At 39.0% G+C, this 20358-nt stretch overlaps 1 protein-coding gene across 1 annotated transcript in view; it reads left to right on the top strand.

Moving 5' to 3' along the window:
- Nucleotides 1-11355: 11355 nt before the first annotated feature.
- The window catches only part of LOC124501822 (uncharacterized), a 36551-nt gene continuing 27548 nt past the window's right edge, over nt 11356-20358 (top strand). Inside the window, 2 exon segments of the mRNA XM_047066305.1 lie at nt 11356-11518; nt 12060-12251. Coding sequence (XP_046922261.1) covers nt 11356-11518; nt 12060-12251 — 355 coding nt within the window.

Raw genomic sequence — 20358 nt, 5'->3', positions numbered from 1 at the left:
TTCTGAAGTTTTGAAATCAAATTTACCTTTTTTTTTTTTTTTTGGCTAGTGTTTTCTGTGTCCTCCCTAAGAAGTCATTGCCTATTCTAAGATCACAAAAAAATCCATCCATGTTTTCTTCTCAAGGCTAACAGTTTAATTTTACATTTGGGTCTATGATCCATAGATCTATATTTGTTGAGAAGTGTGGATAAAAGTTCATTATGTTCCCATAATAATTATCCATCCAGTTGTCCCAGCATCATTAGTAAAAAGACTACATTTTCAGCATAGGATTAATTTGGGACCTCTGTCAAAGAATCAATTGACAATTTGTGTGTGGCTCTGTTTCTGTGCATTGATCTGTTTGTCTGTTCTAAAGCCAATGCCACAGTGCCTTGATTACTGAAGCTATATATTAACTCTTGAAGTCAGGTTGTATAATTTATCCAGCATTTTTCTTCTTTTCCAAATTGCTTTGGCTATTCTAGGTTCTTCCCATTTAGATACTCATTTTAGAATCACTTGTCAATTTACCAGAAAGCCTTCTGGGTTCATGATTGGGTTATGGTGAATCTACAGATCAATTTGGGGAAAATAGGTATCTTAGCCATTTGGAGTATTCTAATCTGTGAACATGGTTTATCTCTCCATTTATTTATGTCTTCTTTAATTTCTCTCAGGAATATCTTACAGATTTAGGTAGATTTACTTCCAAATATTTTTATCTTTATGGCATTGTAAATAAATTTAAATTCCTTTTCCATTTTGCTTTTACTTCTACATAAAAATACAATAGATTTTGGTATACCTACCTTATATGTGTAACCTCATTAGGTTCATTTATTAGTTTGTGTGGATCTTTGTAGTTTAGTAGTTTTTATCTGTGCAATTATGTAAAGGTCACAGAAAGGCCATTTTATTTCTTCCAATATAATCTTTATCTCTTACTTGGCTTACTGCTTAAAACATCCAGTAAAATGTGGGAAAACATTCTAAAGGCCACATCTCACTGCCTTGTTCCCAACTCTACAGGAAATGTTCAATATTTCATCATTAAATATGATGATTACCTGGAGATAATTTCATAGTTATTTCTATCAGTTTGAGGAAGGTCCTTTCTAGTCCTAGTTTGCTGAGATGTTTTACCATGAATGGGTATTGAATTTTGTCAAATAATTTTTGTCCATCTATGAAGATTATCATATCATTTTTTTATTTTAATCTGTGAAGGTGGCAATTTATGTTGAATGACGTTTTAATATTACACCATTTTGCATTCCTAAGATGACTTACATTTGGTCATGGCATATTATTATTTTCATATGTTGCTGTCTTTGTTTTGTTCATATTTTGTCAATGATATTTGTTCCTATGATCATGAGGGATATCGGTCTACAATTCCCTTTTCTTGTAATGTCTTCCTCAGGTTTTGATATTAGGGTTATGCTGCCTTCAGGAAATGAGATGGAAAATATTCCTCTTCTATTTTCTGAAATATATGACATATGGTTGATACAATGTCTTACTTAAATGTTTGGTAGAATTCACCAGTGAAATCATCTAGGCACAGAGTTTTCCTAGAAATGTTTCCTATTTAAAATTTACTTTTTTGGGGGTGGCTAGCTGGCTTAGTCAGTTGAGTGTCCAACTTCGGCTCAGGTCATGATCTCTCAGTTCGTGAGCTCGAGCCCTGCATGGGCTTGCTGCTGTCAGCATGGAGTCTCCTTTGGATCTTCTGTCCCTGTCTCTCTCTGTCCCTCCCCCACTCCTACTCACTCTCTCTCTCTCAAAAATAAAACATTTTAAAAAGTTAAAAAAAAAAAAAAGATTCTTAGTTTAATCATCCAGTCAGCGTCTTTTCTAGGTTTCATGATACCCCATGGAAGAGTGCCTCTCAACTTTTTGCTGCCACAGAGCAGGGATTTTCTTTTCACCAGTCTCCAGTAATATTCTTCTCACTTACCTTATGGCCTCTGTGGCAACCTCCTTGAGGGCCACAGGGTTGTTAATAGCAATTCCAAGGCCTTTTGCCTTTCACTAGAAGTCTCCTTAACACGTTCTACCTTATGAGGCGCCTGGGTGGCTCAGTCAGTTAAGTGTCCAACTCTTGATTTCAGCTCAGGTCATGATCTTATGGTTTGTGGGTTAAAGCCCCACATTGGGCTCTGTGGTGACAGTGCAGAACCTGCTTGGGATTCTCTCTCCCTCCCTCTCTCTCTCTGTCCCTCCCCTGCTCACTTTCTCTCTCAAAACAAATAAACTTAAAAAAAATTTTTTGTAATATTAATGAAAGTTTTTTTTAAAAAGATGTTCTAGTTTTTCCCTACTTGCTCAGTCCCAAAGTTACCTCCACATTTTTGGGGTTCTGTTATACCAGCAGTACCAATGTCTATTCTAGTCCTCTATTATCCCCTAACAAATTACCCCCAAACTTAGTGGCATAAAATATAATCACATTTATTGTCTTTCATATTTTCTGTGGTTAAAAATTGGGGAATGGCTTTGATTAGATGTACTATCTTGCAGTTCTCATGAGATTTAGTCAGAAGTCATCTGGGGACACGTATATCTGAAGGCTTGACTGGAAATTCAAGGTGGCTAACTCATGTGGCTGGCAAGTTGGGTTGTCTATTTGGGAGAGGCCTCAGTTCCTCTACATGTGGGCCTCATCACAGGGCTGCTTGTGATGTAGCAGCTGGCTTCTCCCAGAACAAGTGATCCAATTATCCTAGCCTAGAATGTCACACAAGAGCACCTCTAATGCACCCTACTGGTCATAACAACTAATTCTTTTTTTTTTATTTTTATTTTTTTAACGTTTATTTATTTTTGAGACAGACAGAGACAGAGCATGAACAGGCGAGGGGCAGAGAGAGAGGGAGACACAGAATCTGAAACAGGCTCCAGGCTCTGAGCTGTCAGCACAGAGCCCGACGCGGGGCTTGAACTCACGGACCGTGAGATCATGACCTGAGCCAAAGTCCGACGCTTAACCAACCAAGCCACCCAGGCGCCCCCATAACAACTAATTCTAACTCAATGTGCAAGGAGACTAAAGAGTATGAATATCAGGAGGTGATGATACTGGAGAGCCATCATTGATTCTGGCTACTATTTACTATTTGTTGATTTTTACCATAGCTATGGGTCATATTTTCCTTCTTTGCATGCCTAGTAATTTTTTATTGGATGCCGGACCTTGGGAGAGTATATATGTTGAGTACTAGATTTTTTGGCTTCCTTTAAATAGTACTGGACTTTGATCTGACAGGAAGTAATTTATATACCAGGTTGATCCTTTCAAGACTTGTTTTTAAGCCTTGTTATGGCAAGTCTAGAGTAGTCTTTAGTCCAGGGCTAATTTTGCCATAGTATTAAGGCAAAACTCTCTGGAATTCCTACTGAAAGCCCCAAGGGGTCAATGGGGACTCTGCAGTCTGGCTGGTCAAAACTTAAACATCCCCCAGCTCTGAATGAGCTCTGGCAACTTTTTGGCATATATTTCTCTAATTCTGTTTTGCTCATGGAGTTTTATCCCATGCATGTGTGATTAAGTATTTAATAAAGGACTCCAGACAGGCTTTGCCTGACTGCATGGAAGTTCCTCCTCCAAATCTATGACTGAGTATTTAAAGACAAACTGAAGGGAGCCCTGTGCACATTTCTGAAGCACTTTATTTCCATAGTTTCCTCCTCTCTGGCACTCAGCTTCACATCTTCCGGCCACCTCATTCCCCCTTAATTCGGCTTGGTCTCCTCAGCTTAGAGAAAATGCTGTGCTTTGCCTAGTTTCTCCTTCCTGAGCTGCAGTCTGGGAAATGTCCCCAAGAAGAAGGTCAGAATGGTTCTATGGTTCACCTCATAGTTGCTTTTTTCCAGAGATCACAGTTCTCCACTATTTGTTGTCCAGTTTCTGAAAATAGTGGCTCAACACATTTTGTCCCATCATTTAGAATAAGAAGACCATCTTTCTCTCAATTATCTCATTGGAGCTGGAAATAGAAGCCTCCTATTCTTTTTCCTATTTATGTCATTCATTTCGCTATCTAAGTTTCCAGTTTGGGCTCACTCTAGTTCGTCTCCTTGAAGTAAGCTTTGAAGTAATATGGGACTTCAACATATCTGGGAAATCCCTTTTCTCTCTCTTCATAAATTAATAGCAATGTAATGTTTAAAAAAAGATCTTATAATCCCCTTGATTGGCTCTTACACCTTCTAAAATAACAACAGAAAGACTCTGCTTTAACAAATAGGTTTCCAAGGAAATTGCAAGAGAGACTGATGTATATACTATGCCAATTGCCTGGAAAGTTCAGAAAAGTTCTTCCATACAACATTTTTGTCTTCAAATTTCAAAGAATAAGTTACCACTGTAAATAATATCCTTTTATGCTGCAAATCTGCAAAATAGTATGACTCTCACCCTCTATTCTTGCCTCCCCCACCCTACTTTTTTCCTTTTCTTTTTGGAGAAAGATCTTGGGGGTGATATAGGTATAGCTTTGTTAGTTAGTGTTCGTCAAAGTACATGGTCATACCATCTAAAGTTAAAGAATTTGTTCACCATATAAAAAACTACAGGGGCACTTGACTGGCACTTTACTTTACCATGCTTGGTAAAGCATATGATTAGTTGACTCAGGTTGTGAGTTCAAGTCCCACATTGGGTGCAGAGGTTACTTAAAAATTAAAAAAAAAAAAAATAGGCGCCTGAGTGGCTCAGTTGGTTGAGCGTTCGACTTTAGCTTAGGTCATGATTTCACAGCTCATGGGTTTGAGCCCCTCATTGAGCTCTGTGCTGACAGTTCAGAGCCTGGAGTCTGCTTCAGATTCTGTGTATCTCTCTCTTTGTTCCTCTGCCACTCGTGCTCTCTCTCTCTCTCTCTCTCTCTCAAAAGTACATAAACATTTAAAAAATTAAAAAAAAATTTTTAAGTATCAGCTGAGAGTATCTAAAAAGAGAGAGAATAAATCACAACACAACTATACTTATAATGAAGAACATATAAGCATTTATAATTATTTTGATTTGATATTCAATTCATAACTGATATCTGTTATTGTTTTATATATGTGTATATGTATGTATACACATGTATATATATATATATATTTATATATGTGTATATGTATGTATACACATGTATATATATACACATACTTTGAAAATACCATGCAATAAAAGATTTTTATCTGATGCTGTGCAGAGCTGATATTCCTGGCAATTGTAGTTTTAAAATGATTTTACTGTTTTTCTAATATCAATAGAGAATCTCAGCATTCTTTTCCTCTTTTGCATAAATAATTGAAAAGAATATATGATGTTCTATGAAAATAAAAAGGCTTTAAGAATTCTAAAGTTCAAGATTTTCTCGAGGGCATCTGACCTGAATCACACACTGGAATTACTGTAGGTCTCATCATCTTCACACTTCCTGGATGATGCCTTGAGACACAATCCTTCAGCCCAGAATTTCTTCAAGAGGCAGGGCAGGGATTGGCAAAAGGAGTCAGAATCCAGGAAGAGCCATTAATACCACATTTCTTGTTAGCCATTTTGGTCCTGATAGGAAGAACAGTCTCACAGATCACCTTACGAAAAGAGGGAGGGTAGAAAAGAGGTAGATGTTAACACTTCTTTCTTTTTGACAACAGTAATAATAAGCCTCCATTCTGGTGTTAAAAGTGTGCCATCAGTTCTCTCACTTCACAAGTACTTTTTGAGCATTTGCATTGTGGCACACACTCCTCTGGGCACAGACTGTAAAGCAAGGTACGAAATAAACAGAAGTCGCTAGCCCCATGGAATTTACGTACTAGTGGCTGAGGAAGAAAACATACAAGACAGTAAGTTAGGAGGTGATCATCATCATGGAGAAACCTCACAGCAATTACCATGAAGTCCAGCAAAATAACGTGAGACCTCATCACTAAATAAGAATTTGTGTGTACTTGCACCCACAAGTTAGTGTCCACGCGTGTATACACATGTGTTGGTGGGCGGGGCAGGAAATTGCCACAGTGGTACATAACCAAACTAGGCTGATTCTTATAAGTGTATTAACATACATTAACCTGGAAAGTAAATTTAGGTAAAGGAAGTGCAGTACTCCTACATAGTATCAATCATGATTATTGTTTTATTCCTTTTTCTAAGATGGCTTGGGATCAGCGTCAACTTTCTGGATATCAACAAGGAAATTGATTTTGAATTACAAAGTATGTACTTTATTTTAGCAGAATTTATTAGATTTAAGAGTTCACTCTAAGGTTTTTAGTAAGTAGAAAAACAATCAAATGGAACTGACATTCCAGGGGGACTCCATAATAAAAAGCCCACACCTCATTATCTTGCCATAACAAAATTCTTCACTCACTGGGCACTCCAGCCAAGCCCTCAAGATCTTCAACACACTCTGGTATGTAGAATAGTCTTGTAAATGCAGGAATTGTTACATTTGTTTTGTGGACGGCTACCTTTTTGAAAGTAGAAGAGAAAAGGGAATTCCATAATGTGACACAACAAAATCCAACCAAAGGTACATTTTTCTGAAGTCCAGTGCAATATCTGTCCCCTAAACTTTTGTGGCAAATCAGCATGTCAGACACAACAAAGCATGTGGAGGTAGACTGACTTCAGAGATATACAAAATCCAGTATCTAGCAAGACAGAAATATAGCGAAAAAGCACTGACGTATGCTTTCAGGCAAAATAGATTATGTTTTGTACAGACATGTCAAATGTCCAGGGTCTTTCTTAAGGGATTCAGAATGGTACGTTTTTTTTCATCCTCTGTTCTAATGTTGGTCCAACAAAATAAAACACACACTTAAAATTTCAGGTCGGCGGAGCCCATATGATGGTCAGTTCATTCAAATAATAACTGTCATCAAGAAAATGATGAGGAAAATCATTAAGGTCATGATGTTAAAAGATCTTGAAAAAAATTAATAAAATGAAATAAATAAGTTTTCTTCCTCCAAAATAAAAACTATATTCCAGGTGTTAAACTGCTATGGAAATCATAAAAGAAATGTTAATAGGAAAAACACACAACTCATCAATAAAAACCTAAAGCCAACAAAATCTTGAGCCAAGAATCAATTGCAAGCCATGATAGAGCTATTGAGGTTTTTTTTAGGTCATTTATTGAAGAAACAGATATTTGGCATAGAGCTGGTCGAGCCTAAAACACCCTTAGTAGGTATGCGTAGTTTTTGAATAGATGTTACCAAGAGAGGTAGCAGCCATTACTTTCTCTCTCTGTCTTTCAGTCACACACACACACACAGACACGGGATTGCAAACCAGATTCCCAAATATATTAATCCTTTAAGGTTTTACTTTCCATTTTTCTCTTTGTATTGAGCTATTTTCCCCACGATTATTTTCTCAATAGGTAATCTCTGAGCTAGACAACTAATGAAATCATACAAATATACACCTACATAGACAAACACAGACTTTTTTCTCAGTTTTTGTCTTCTGCACATACTGCTTATATCTCTAAAGCAGTCTTTTACAATGTTATTTATATAACAGGCCACCAGTTATCGTTCCCTCTAAAAGCGCACCTGTATCTTTCATCAACTCTAATGGAAATTCTGTGAGCACACTACTGCTTCTGGGTTCAAGAGTCAAAGAGGGGACAAGGTTTTATGAATTTTTCAGACTGCTGACCAAGAAATATAGTTCATTTCCTCCATTATCAATACTATTTCAAATGAAGGTCATAATATTTCTGGAACGGAAATTTGGTACCTTTAAAAATAAACAACAACTTCCTTTTATTTCAATACTCTCTCTGGTGCTTAAAAGGAAATACGTTATTGATGCCTTTTGCCAACAATTTGTTAGTAATAAAATGAATAAAAAGCTAGTGCGTCACCCAGTTCCTTCACCAGTAATGAATAAATCTAATCTATAATTTCAATACCCTTTGTAATAACATTTACAGATTTTCCACACAACTGATGGCTTCTCTCATCCTCACACAGACAAATATGTGCAAGACAGGCCACTGTCCCCACAGCTCTCTTATTTTCTTGCTGAAACGTGGTGAAATGCAGACAGTTTCAGGTGACTTCAGGAATGTTGAGAAATACTTTGTCCGTTCCCTGAGAAAAGGCTTCATTATTTCTCATACGAATTCTGCTTCCAGTTGATTCACTCCTGTAATAGCGTTTTGAGACCAAAAACTTTTCAGCAGATTGTTTTTCTGGGGTAAATCTCTCCTTATCACATGCTGTGTTTTCCTCACTTTGTCCTCATTGCCATTCATTAGAAGGAATAGGTGATTTTGAAAGTCTCTAATCAACAATGGCTACTTGCCTCAGTTTGGCCAAGCCATCCTCATCTGACCAAAGGAAGAATCTTCAAATCACTGATGGTTGGCAGCATAAAAGCATGCGTATGTAAGATCCAAGCTCAACTTAGGATATGTTGTACTGTATATTACTTTACATTCATTCTGGAATCTGTTGTGCTGGGAAAGCAGTTGCCTTTCTACTCTTACAAATGAAGTTCAGAGATCCTAGATTTGCATGTACTTGTTCAGAAATGCAAAGATGATAGCCCTGTCTGTGCCTTTTGAAAAGAGCAGAGGTAGTCATCCTACATAAGGGTGATCATAAGGGTTTTCCTCCCTTTATCACCCCCTCGCCTGGCCATTTCCAGCCATGGATCTCAACAGACCAATGCCACTGTAGACAGAGACAGTGCCCATCACTAAGAGAAGAAATTGTTTTATCTACTGTGACACCTCGTTTTATTTCCTAAAGATCAGAGACCAGCTCTGCTTTGGGCCTGACTCTGCAACAAATCCCCAAAGCAAAATGGCAAAACCCAAAGTGTAGGATCATGCTATGTCTATTCACAATTATAAGACACAGATCTTGACATACTTGTGTCAAGGTACGAGTCTCCCCAAGTCAGGGTTATTTATTTCAACCTATAGATGTGACATCTTGTGGTTTTTTAAATGCCAATGGACATAGCCTTTTAAATACAAATTATTATACTGAAAGTAATATCATGAAGAAGTGAGGAATCACGTGAATAACAAAGTTTCTAAGGCAGGAGCCTGACCTCTAAGGTACAATTTGAGCCTAATTTAGACTTAGAAACCCACAGACCTGAGTTTGAGAAACACTGCATTTAAAATGCAAAGTTGTCCTTTAGATGACCATTTAGCACAAAGTTGGTCATGAAGACAAAAGAAAATGCTGGCACTGAAATTGGAGAGGGCAGTGCGGTAGAGGGTTGTGGCTGGTCTTTCTTTTCTCCTCTCCTCTGCTCCTCCCCCACTCCCATCCTGCTGCTGGCTCCAAGAAGGGGCAAAATCACATTAATTGTCAGCTTTCCCTTGGATCTCATTGGTGGGGTGTTTGTATCCCCCCAACGCAGATACTCTTCCAGCTGGCTGCTTTTAAAATCCCTTTTGTGGTTCACTCCACACAAACTCCTACTGAGGTCCCCTGCCCTCCAGGGAGGGACCTGTCTAGCACACTCAAGCATAGCTCCTCTGTTCAATAGCCACTGATCCATGAAATCGCATATCCTTCCTTCCCAAATGGTATGTTTTTCTGCTGCCCTTCCTCTTTACCGTTTTAACAGATAACTGCTGGCAAAGTCCTGCCTTTAGAATTCTTTTTTCTTCTGCTATAGAAATTCTTAAGACAAAAGTCATGCGCTGGTCTCTCCACCAAGAGAAGAAGAGGCCGCTCACATACTCATATACACTCATATGTACGTATTCCCAAGGCATGTCAAAGAAGACTTGAGAAATCTTTATGCTCTTTAGACTGTTGGAAATGATAGTCACTGAACTTTGTGGATGCAGTAAAGATTCAATCACCTACTGTTCTCAGCTGAAATTCTGTGAGAACAGGAAAAGCCCCACTCCTATGTTGTTTTACGTGTCTGTAAGTGATTGTAAAACAAAAACAAGACCTGGATTCTTCATGCATAAAGCATTCACTGATATAGAGGAAAAACCATTGGACAAGCAAGAAAATCACAGCTCACATACTGTCTCCATTTCTCTCCAGCTGTGCAGCTGGATAAAGGAGCTTTACCTCGGTACACTTCCAGTTACTTTGCTATAAAATGAAAACCATACATACACATACACCTAGAATATCTGGAACAGAACATCCAGACTTTTTAGAACAATTCCTCCCTTATCATTAAATCCAGTGCTAAGAATTATAACATTTTCTGAGAAAGCAATCACTAAATGATCACCTCCTTAAATGCAGGGACCCTGTCTCGTTTACATTTCTATAACAAGTGCTCAAATGTTAATCAAATGGATATATTTTTGAATAAACTCAAAATGGAAGAAATCTTTAAGATGGCAAGGATGTGAGTGACACCAAAATAGGTCTATGTCCTAATCCCCAGAACTTGCCAATATGTTTGTTATGTTATGTACAAAAAGGGAATTAAGGTGGCAGATGGAATTAAGATTGCTAATCAGATGACCTTAAAATGGGGACAGTAACCTGGATTATCCAAGTGGGCCCAATGTAACTTCCAAGTTCTCTTTTTTTCCTTCATTTTTTTCTAAAGTTTGTTTCTTTATTTTGAGAGAGAGGGAGGGAGAGAGTGCACACACAACTAGCGGGCATGCTGTGGGGGAGGGGGTTAGGGGCAGGGAGGGACAGAGAGAGAGGCAGAGAGAGAATTCCAAGCAAGCTCTGCACTGCCAGCGCAGAGCCCGATGTGGGTCTCGACCCCTCAAACCGTGAGATCCTGACCTGAGCCACAATCAAGAGTCAGATGCTTAACCGAATGAACTGCCCAGGCTCCCCACCAATGTCATCTCCAAGTTCTTAACAGTGGAGAGACCATGACAGGCTGGGACATGTTTCAGCATTTGGCATTCCACAATTTTTCTTTCATCTGTAAGTGAAATTGATGAAAATGGTTGATTTTCACTTTTATTCCTGAAGCCCGGCACTATTAGATTCTGTTCCATGATGGGGACAGTTTGTACATATATGCACGCAGCAGTAGAAGGAAACTGAAGCGCAAGCTGCTTTACCAAGTTCTTGGCTTCACATATACAAACGTGATCGTGTGTGTGTGCGTGTCCAGCAAAATGTGTGTCTACCCAGTCAACCTGTGAGGAGGACTAGCCTGCGGCCCCGTGTTTCTATCTTTCCTGTCTGCCATACTTGACATGCCTCTCGTCCGCAGACTAGTTCTCATGTCACAAGCTGGCTGCAGCCTTCTCAGGAACACATTCAGACACAACTGCATTCAGAAGGAAAGCAACTGCTTATCCGTGTGCCTCTTATAACGAGTATAGAGCCTTTTCCCCAAGAACCGAAGACTTCTCACATCTCACTGGGCACAAATGCAGTGGCATGCCCACATCTGATTCAATAACTGACCAGCAAAATTGGATCGCAACAACTGGCTTAGATCAATTAGAATTTATTCCCCGGGACGTGGATAGTATGATCTTTCTCAAGTCGCATGAGTTAGGACCACACACTGCAATGCAAGGGCTCTACATCAAGAGAAAAGGTAGGAATGGCTTTTAGGTAGGCAAACAAGATTTTTTTTTTCTGGTAACACTCCTTGAAACTTCAACATGCTTCCCAATGTGTAGGGAAGAAAACCAACTGCTCATATCCATAGCCGATCTTAGATCATGTTAACTATCCCATAATGGTAGCCCATCCCAGGAATAGTGTGAGACTTCATCTGAAAGTGTCTAAATTAACTTATTCCATTTAGTCTGGTTTTTCTTTGGCTATACAGAAAAGAAAGTGGAAGCAACAATCGATACTTGAGAAATTGGGCTATTATATCCACGAACTCCTCTAAAAGAACATTCACAGTAGCCGGCCACACTCCCTTTCGTGTTTGCCCATCAAAATTTCTGCTGGTCACTTCACAATGACACTCAAGACAGCCCAAACTGAACAACAATGACACGCAGCTTTCTTTTAGATAGAAAAAATATGTTGTAAAGTAATATAAGCCATCTTTCATCTCATAAATACTGAGCTCCTTTTATATTCTCTTGTTTGGGACTACAGTAATAATAATTGGCAAAAAACAGACCTAAAGCACGACCTCGTGGAGCTGGAGTCCAGTAGGGAAGACAGGCATTACTGGCTAACAACAGTAATAAAAACAAACGTCAAATTGTCAGTGATAAAGGCCAAGAAAGAGAGATGCAGTGAGGTCCAGGAAGGCAGACTCAAGGAGGTGAAGCTTAAGCCTGTACTGTGGGTAGAGAGAAGCCACCTTGGTAAGCAGTGTTGGGGTAGAAGAGTGACCCAGAAAGAAGGAACAGCATGTGAGAAGGCTCTGTGGCAAGAGAGACACTGGCTAGAGAGGTTGTGCAGGGGAATTTCTGAAATGTCTTATCTAAGGAGTGGTATCAGATTTATATTTGAAAGGGTTATTCTGCCAGGGTAAAGGTCAGATGGCATGCAAGAAGGCCACTTTTAAGGCCAAGGTAATACACCACATAAAAAAAAAATGGTACTCTCTCAGATTAGGGTAGAAACTGACAGAAGAATTCAAAACATTTTCAGGAGGTAAAAATTTCAGAATTCAGTGATACATAGGATGAGAGATAAGCTAGCACGTTCAGTGATCGGTGGTACCAGTCAGTGAAAAGGGAACGTACAAATAGGACTTGGGGCAGTCAGGGGGGACATCCAAAATACATAAAGATCTCATATAACTCAATAATAAAACAAAACAAGAAATAGTCTGATTTTAAAATGAACAGAGGCACTGAATAGATATTTTTCCAAAGAAGACATACAGATGACCAACAGGTACATGAAAAGAAGTTCAACACCACTTATCACTAGGGAAATGCAAGTCAAAGCCACAGTGAGAAACCTATCATCTCACATCTGTTAGAATGGCTATGAACAAGAAGGTAAGAGACAACAAATGTTAGGGAGGATGTGGAGAAAAGGGAACCCCTGGGTACCATTGGTGGGAATGTACACTGGTGCAGTCGCTGTGGAAAACAGTATGCATTTGTCATTCCGCATTAAAATAACATTAAAAATTAAAAATAGAACTACCATATGACCCAGTAATTCCACTTCTGGGTATTTATCTGAAGAAAACAAGAACAGTAATTTGAAAAGATAGATGCACCCCCTTATTTATTGAAGCATTATTTATAATAGCTGAGATATGGAAACAACCTAAGTATCCATTAATGGATGAGTGGATGAAGAAAATGTGGTATAAGTATAAAATGGAAAATTATTCAGCCATAAAAAGGAACAAACCTTTCCCTCTGCCATGACAGATGAGACTTGAGGGCACTATGCTAAGTGAAATAAGTCAGAGAAAGACAAATACTGCATGATCTCACTTATATGTGAAATCTAAAAACTGGTGACTTCAGCAACAAGTGTTGAGAATACTTCTATTGAGGCAGAGGCTAAATGGGAATGGACTGGGCAGTACGTGGAAGGTGATAAAATGGATGCTGTGACTTCAAATCATCTCTGAAGGAGTTTGAGTGTGGAGGAGAGAGATACAGAAGGATAGCTGGAACGATGTATGAGAACCAAATATAGTTATTTTAATGAGGGAGTCTTTAACATATTTAAAATGCTACCAGGAGGATTCCGTGAGTAGAGACTGAAGTTACAAGATAGAGAAGGAGTTATTAATACCATAAAGAACTGGAGAAAAGAACAGGAAGATGGAATCCAAAATACAAGTGGAGGGATTGGCCACTGACAAGAGAGAAATCGAAGCTTGGAATGGTAAAAGGAGAGGCTGGTGCACTGGGAGGAACAGAGCATGAGGAACCTGTCAGAGCCATTGAGGTTCAAAGTGCTGGAAAGTGATGACCCATGTGATCTGGAATTATGGGTGGTTGTGGTCAGAGGGTAAAATGCTGTCACTTCTGACTCTGGAGGTGAGGTTAATGGAATACGCTCTATCTCATTTCCTTAAGACCCATAAGGGGATTTACAGGCTAAAAAATTATGTTTAAAAGCCAGGCTTCTTCCTCTGCTTTTTGGTTCATAACCACTCAATCAGAACCTTTCTTTCCACCGTTTTGCTGTCAAAGTAAATGTTAAATATTCTGAGGATGCTGTCCAAAATAGCGTAGAAAATGTCAGTGTGAGACTTGCAATAAACCAGATTCGATTCTCTCAGAACTAAAGCAATCTAGTTTTCATAGTAGGTGGAAAAATGTATTATTAGTCTGTTTCCAAGATTTCCACAAGAAAAGCACAGTCATTATGTTAATATAGTGGGTTGAGCTTTTACAAAATAGACTTGGAAAGCCTAAAATATACGAGTATATAATTAATCTTTGCATTATGCTGTTGAGCTCTACAGAAGCTTCCAACACCTGGCACCAGGAATCTTCTACCCAGAACTCTCCTCTTCACGTATTCATTTCCAGATTTGGTGAGAGCCATCCTCCCAGGCACTCACTACAGAACACTCATTATACTTTGTGAGATGGAACTTAATGAAAGTCAACACTAGTAGCTATATCTAGAGCTTTTGTTATAAGCATAATCATGTGACCACACGTCAGTCCAAGGCAGCATCCCCAGGCCCCACTTTGAGCACAAAGATTTTAGACTGAAGATTTCTGTTGAATGCCTCCATTCCAGGCTTCTGAGAAAGTACCATATACAGTGGGTCAAAGGAAATCCAGTCACATTTGGTGACTGGGTGGAAGAGGTACGGAGGGAGAGACAGAGAAAGGGAGAAGGAGAGGGAGAGCTATCGATTTTAGGTTAGGAGGCTCTGAGTCCAGAAATTTTTCTGAATTCAACCTGCCCACCATTAGGCTCACCCTTAGAGGTAAACAGCTAAAAGGAACAGGAAATACTGGAGAGTAACAACAGGTCACATATGTAATTCTCTCCATGAGACATTCCTCCTAAGATGAAGATCTCCAGACTTAGATTTAGTCCTCAACCATAATTACAAGCTGTGCATTTTCACTGCATTTAGTAATGTAGTTCCTACTGCATTGGGAACATGGGCCTGGGGCCATGCTGTAGTCTTGATACTTTCCTAGGAAGATCTAGTGGACACAGGTTACATTTAAAATCTGCCCATAAACCTTTTCTTTTGGTAATTCCACCTTATATGGTCCATATAATTCTTACGCAGCTGCCAGTCAAGTGGGCACATAACCCAGATCAATCAATGAGGGTCCTTTATAGGAATACCAGGAGAGAGACTAATGGCTTCTGGTTTGAGGGCTGTGTATATCATGAAAATCTAGTGCTGCTGGGGCAAGCTTTCCTGGAACATGGACAGATGTGGAGGAGGATGAGGACAATACAAAGAAAAACAGAGCCAACAGTGGAGCATCTATATGTAACTGTTTGAAGTCATTCAAGTCCTGAACTTTTAAGTTTCATGAGTTGATAAAATTCCCTTTTGCTTAAGATAGTTTGCACTGGGCTTCTATTACTTACAACCAAAAGGGATCAGACTGACGAAGAGGAGGAAAACTCGTGGTAAAGGGAAGGAGAGGAGAGGAAGTTCTCAGAACTAGAGCTACACAACAACTTTACAACAGCATTTAGAATGGGAAGATAGCTGATTCCCCACTGGGATCCCTTCCTTTGTCTTCCATAGGCCCAGGATGGTATGCTAAACCAGAATATGTTAACAAGTGGGAGCTGAGATCTCTTCCTTCTCCTTCCTCAAACACCTTCAGTATGCCTCTCACTTACAAATAGCATTGCTAGGAGAGCTTAACTCTAAGCACAGCTGACATTCTTACCCTCCTTCTCATCCTGCCTGTATTCTCAGCCAACTCGTACCCTTGGGTCAGACAGGGAACTCCTGGCCAAGATCACTTTATATCTGACTTCTCCTCACATAACCCAAATTACGTTACTCAATGCCCGTTCACTTGCAAAATGCCCAGAGACACTCCTTTCCCTCCCACTGCAATTCCAACCATGTATATTCCACCCCTGTAACCAAAGAGGCTTCCATACACCATCGTAGCATTTGCCTTGACAGCATTTGTGAATTCTCATTATGCACACACTTAAGTGGATCACAGCATTTGTATACTAAGGAAAATATAATTTAAAAATGACATGGCCCTTGTATATATTTGGGCAACATTATCTCCCCTGTAAACCTTTTGAGTAAATTATAGACCATATCTGATACTATGTATTATTCTCAATTAGATACGTTTGGACACTTTCTCATTAATCTAACCTTACTTAAATAGAACCAATCACACTTCACTCCCTCTCCTCTCTTTACCAGGACTGGACCATTCAATACCCACAATTGACAGTAATCGCACGTAATCACATTTCACCTATGCAGCCCTTTCTCTTTCTCTGGGACAAGCTATTAGTTCATCCTCTGATCCAGAAAAAAAGGAAAACTCAGAGAACACATACTGTTCTGCCCCAAATTATTTTGAGAGTGTAGTAAATAGCTAATATTGTCCCCAACTACCTCTAAAGAATGAACAAAATAACTGAGAAGGTTTAACATGGCCCAGATAAGGAAATACAGTTTGACAAGCACCAAAACAATACTTCAGTAGTGACTTTTACATATGGGCTACAGTATTGGCCTTAACCACCACACGCTATAATATTTGAAGATCTATAATTAGGCAGCAAGATTAGGGATTCTTTGTCAGAAGAGGCAGATGTTTCCAAGCTCTGAAAAGCACAAACTGCTGGTCCCATCTCCCTTAAGTTTTAAATCTTTATTATTCCTTCATTCATTTTACCGACATATATTGAGAGCTAACATCAGTCCCAGAGATGGATAAAACACATTCCACATAATAAGTTCACAACATAATAAGTCATACAGGTATGCACAGAAGTATTTAATATTATTGGTCATTTTTTGAATTAAAGCATTAAAAGTCCAGGAGGTAATATCTAGCACTTAAATTATACCAAACACAGAATGGTATTCTGGAAAGGTGAGGTTTTTTTTGGCAGGAGGTAAGCAAGTTTGGGGACACACAGGTATGCAGAAGTCTGATACCTCCACAAAATATATTCAGAAGCATATAGATCTCCTCTGCACCCAGTACTGCTTTTCCTTAGGCTCAGGGCCGTGCAAGACTGTTCGAGAGTAAGATCCTGTCACCGCACCCATTCTTATAACAGCCCCCTATTTCAGTCTGGAGATTACTCCTCCTTCAATCTAGTCCACGTACTCTGGGTGGGTTCTACCACTGCTCCACTGGTGGACCATATGTCTCAGATCCACATTCCCCTACCCATGGAGCTTGGTTCTTGGGTGGGCATGTGTGTGATTCCCAGATCTCTCAGTAAAGGGTCTTGTGTTCCCGCTAGGCTTAAATCTTGAACTCATCTGAGTCTAGAACTGATGTAGTCATTTTGCCACGAAGAGGGAGACTCTAAGTCCCAGTGGCCATGACGGGGAAGCCAGCCCAGTGCAAGGCAGAGAAGAGGCATGGAGGGGCTGGATGTCAAGCCCTAATGATATTGAGCCCAGAATCCAACTGTCCTGGAAGCCAGGTTATCTGTGGACTTTTCAGTTGAATGAGAAAATTTCATTTCTGCTTTATGTCCTTTGGAACAGTTCTAACACTTGTAAACTAATGTGGAAAACAATTATAACAGACCTGCTTTGTCAATGCCTTTTCACCATATTCTGGGCCTTATCCAAAGTCGCCAGGGCTTAGAGTCTAACAAGGATGTCACAACTTCAAGTTGCTTTAAAAGCAACATCATAGAAAATGTGATTGTGGAATGTTTAGCCAAAATCTATTTTGTAGGCATTTTGAGAAATCCCAATTTTATTTATTGGGTAATCTACAAAAGCTAGCAAGAAGCAATTAGATACAATATACTTTGATTATTGGTCTTGGCCATCCAAACTCTTAAATGCATTAGAATTATGGTAACAAAGACAAGACATATAGCCAGATCCTGAAGCATGTAAATAGATTTCTAGTATTTATTGCTTTTTAGTAGCTGGTTTGTAGTCATAGATATGAGTTTGTATGAGAAAATGCTAATAAAATTGCCAATATGAGGCTTTAAGTTTGAAACTTACTCTGTAATTTAACATTTGTGAGCAAAATTACTGCAGTGTTCCACCTTATTCATTAGTCACCCCCTCCACATTGAAGCTTTGTTGCAAGCAATGAAAATTACAAATCTTATTCTACCTACAAATTCTTATTTAATGCAGGAACTCTAAGTCTTATAATCTATGAGCCCATATTTGAGGGAAAGTTATAACCAAACATCACCCAACAGCTTGTAATCTTAGAAAAAAATGTAAAAAATGAAAAACAGCAGTGTCAAACTTTTAAAAATGGGAAAATGGTGCCATCTTGTGGTTATAAAGGAGTAAAAATAAAAATTTTATCTTCCTTTTTTCAATATTTTAAACAATCATTGCCAAAATCTGGCCCACCTTAAACAATTTCCCTCAGTGTTCTGAAATACCCGGATAAAGACTCTTTATTCCTCCTTTAGAATATTGTTAATGTATAGACTTTTCCTTGACAATCAGATTCATTCATTGCTATCTCAGCCAGGAAAATCTAATTTCCTGAAAAAATAGTTCCCATGATTATACTTTGATCTTTGAATCGGAGACAGATCTAAATCCCAAATGCTAAGGTAACGCACTCATAGAAAAAAGCTCTAAAACGTTTTTTAGGCATTAACATGGTAATCAGCAAATGTCTTTGAGAGATGCTTCCAAACACAGAAACAGCATGTGATTTGATTTTTAAGAGTCCATGAAAGTGCAGGTTGACTTCCAGAAAACATAGTGCCGTAAGAAGGGTTAAAATACTTCTTCCCAGAAATATTTGGATTGACCAAAGAAATAAGATGAGCATGAGCCAAAATACCCCAAATGCCCCACATCTTATATACCAGACTGAAGGAAAATGCCAAGAGCTGACTCATATGCATCCTTACTTTGAATACAAAATGGTGCCAGGAGAAACAGAAGCAGACCTTCCTCCACATTATAAATGCAATCTGGTACATCCATGGACACATCAGTCCATGAAGACTAAAGGAATCTCCTCATAAGTGATAATATTTGGGTGATATGCATTTGTGCTAGCATAAAGGACCTCCTAGTCTAAGTTGATATAGTAATTTAAATAGTTATGCTCAAACTTAATAATATACTTCAATAGGAAAGACATTTGTACTTTATAGGACTAGGAAGTAAATACACAAATTTGCACTACTTGCCTGGTACAATTATTGATGGGAACAGTGAGAATAGAAATAGCAACAGACTCAGAGCACCTGGGTGGTAAGCATCTGGCTTTTGGTGTCAGCGCAGGTCAGGATCTCAAGTTTTGTGGGTTGGGTTCAAGTCCTACAATGGGCTCTGAACTAACAACAGACAGGACAGAGCTTGCTTGGGATTCTCTCTCCCTCTCTGCCCCTCCCCATCTGTTTCTCTCTCTCTCTCTCTCTCTCTCTCTCTCCTTCTCTCTCTCTCTCAAAAATAAAAAAGTTTACTTACATGTTAGTTCTTAGGCTCACACACATAATTTAGTTGCACTAAATTCTTGGCCTTGAGACCTGGTTGAAAGTCAACTTGTAAAAACAGTAAATAATTATCCCCAGTCCAGGTGCTCTTGTCCTTTTGAATGAATCCCTTGCTTCAGAAGCACTTGTTATTGAGACGCCAATGGTCCACCGTCTGCAGAGACCCTGTAAGGCTATTAAACACCAGTGTCATTCAGAATAAAACTGTAATAATCCAAATTCTAAAGCCAATCTCTGCTAGGTACCAGGACCAACCACTATTAGCTTAAGACCAACATCTGTAACATGGGCTATATAAATAGCCACTTCCCTGTGGTCAAAGTGGCCATAATTACAGTGACTCACCAACATCAAAATCTCACATTGCCCAAGACTTTAAGTGTTTGCCAGGGGTCATGAGAAGTTAGAAGAAAAAAAAAAATTATCACAATCACATCGCACACAATAGGCCACTGCAAACTTCTAAAGACATGAATCCTCATGCCTGGCTCTACAAAAGCCAAGCCTGAATATTATTTTCTTCCTGATACACAAACAGAAATGGATTAAATACCTGTAACTTCCTATATAACCCAAAGCCCTCAAACCTTAACTAAATACAAAGCTGTCTATATACAATGATCTCAATGGCTTTAAAAATATGCATCAAAACCCTACACTCCAAAACAGAATATACAAAAATGGTAATAACAACTGTCTTTAAGTGATTGCATGATGAATGATTTTTATTTTCTATTTTTAACCTCCAAAACTTTTCTATAAAAATTATAATTATTGGGGCGCCTGGGTGGTGCAGTCGGTTAAGCGTCCGACTTCAGCCAGGTCACGATCTCGCAGTCTGGGAGTTCG

Source organism: Lynx rufus, unplaced genomic scaffold, assembly GCF_022079265.1.
Source record: "Lynx rufus isolate CCGP_SWC_20201006 ecotype Redwood Valley unplaced genomic scaffold, mLynRuf1.p SCAF_7, whole genome shotgun sequence".
NCBI classification, from domain to species: Eukaryota; Metazoa; Chordata; class Mammalia; order Carnivora; family Felidae; genus Lynx; species Lynx rufus.
This window is presented reverse-complemented; position numbering and strand designations above follow the sequence as displayed.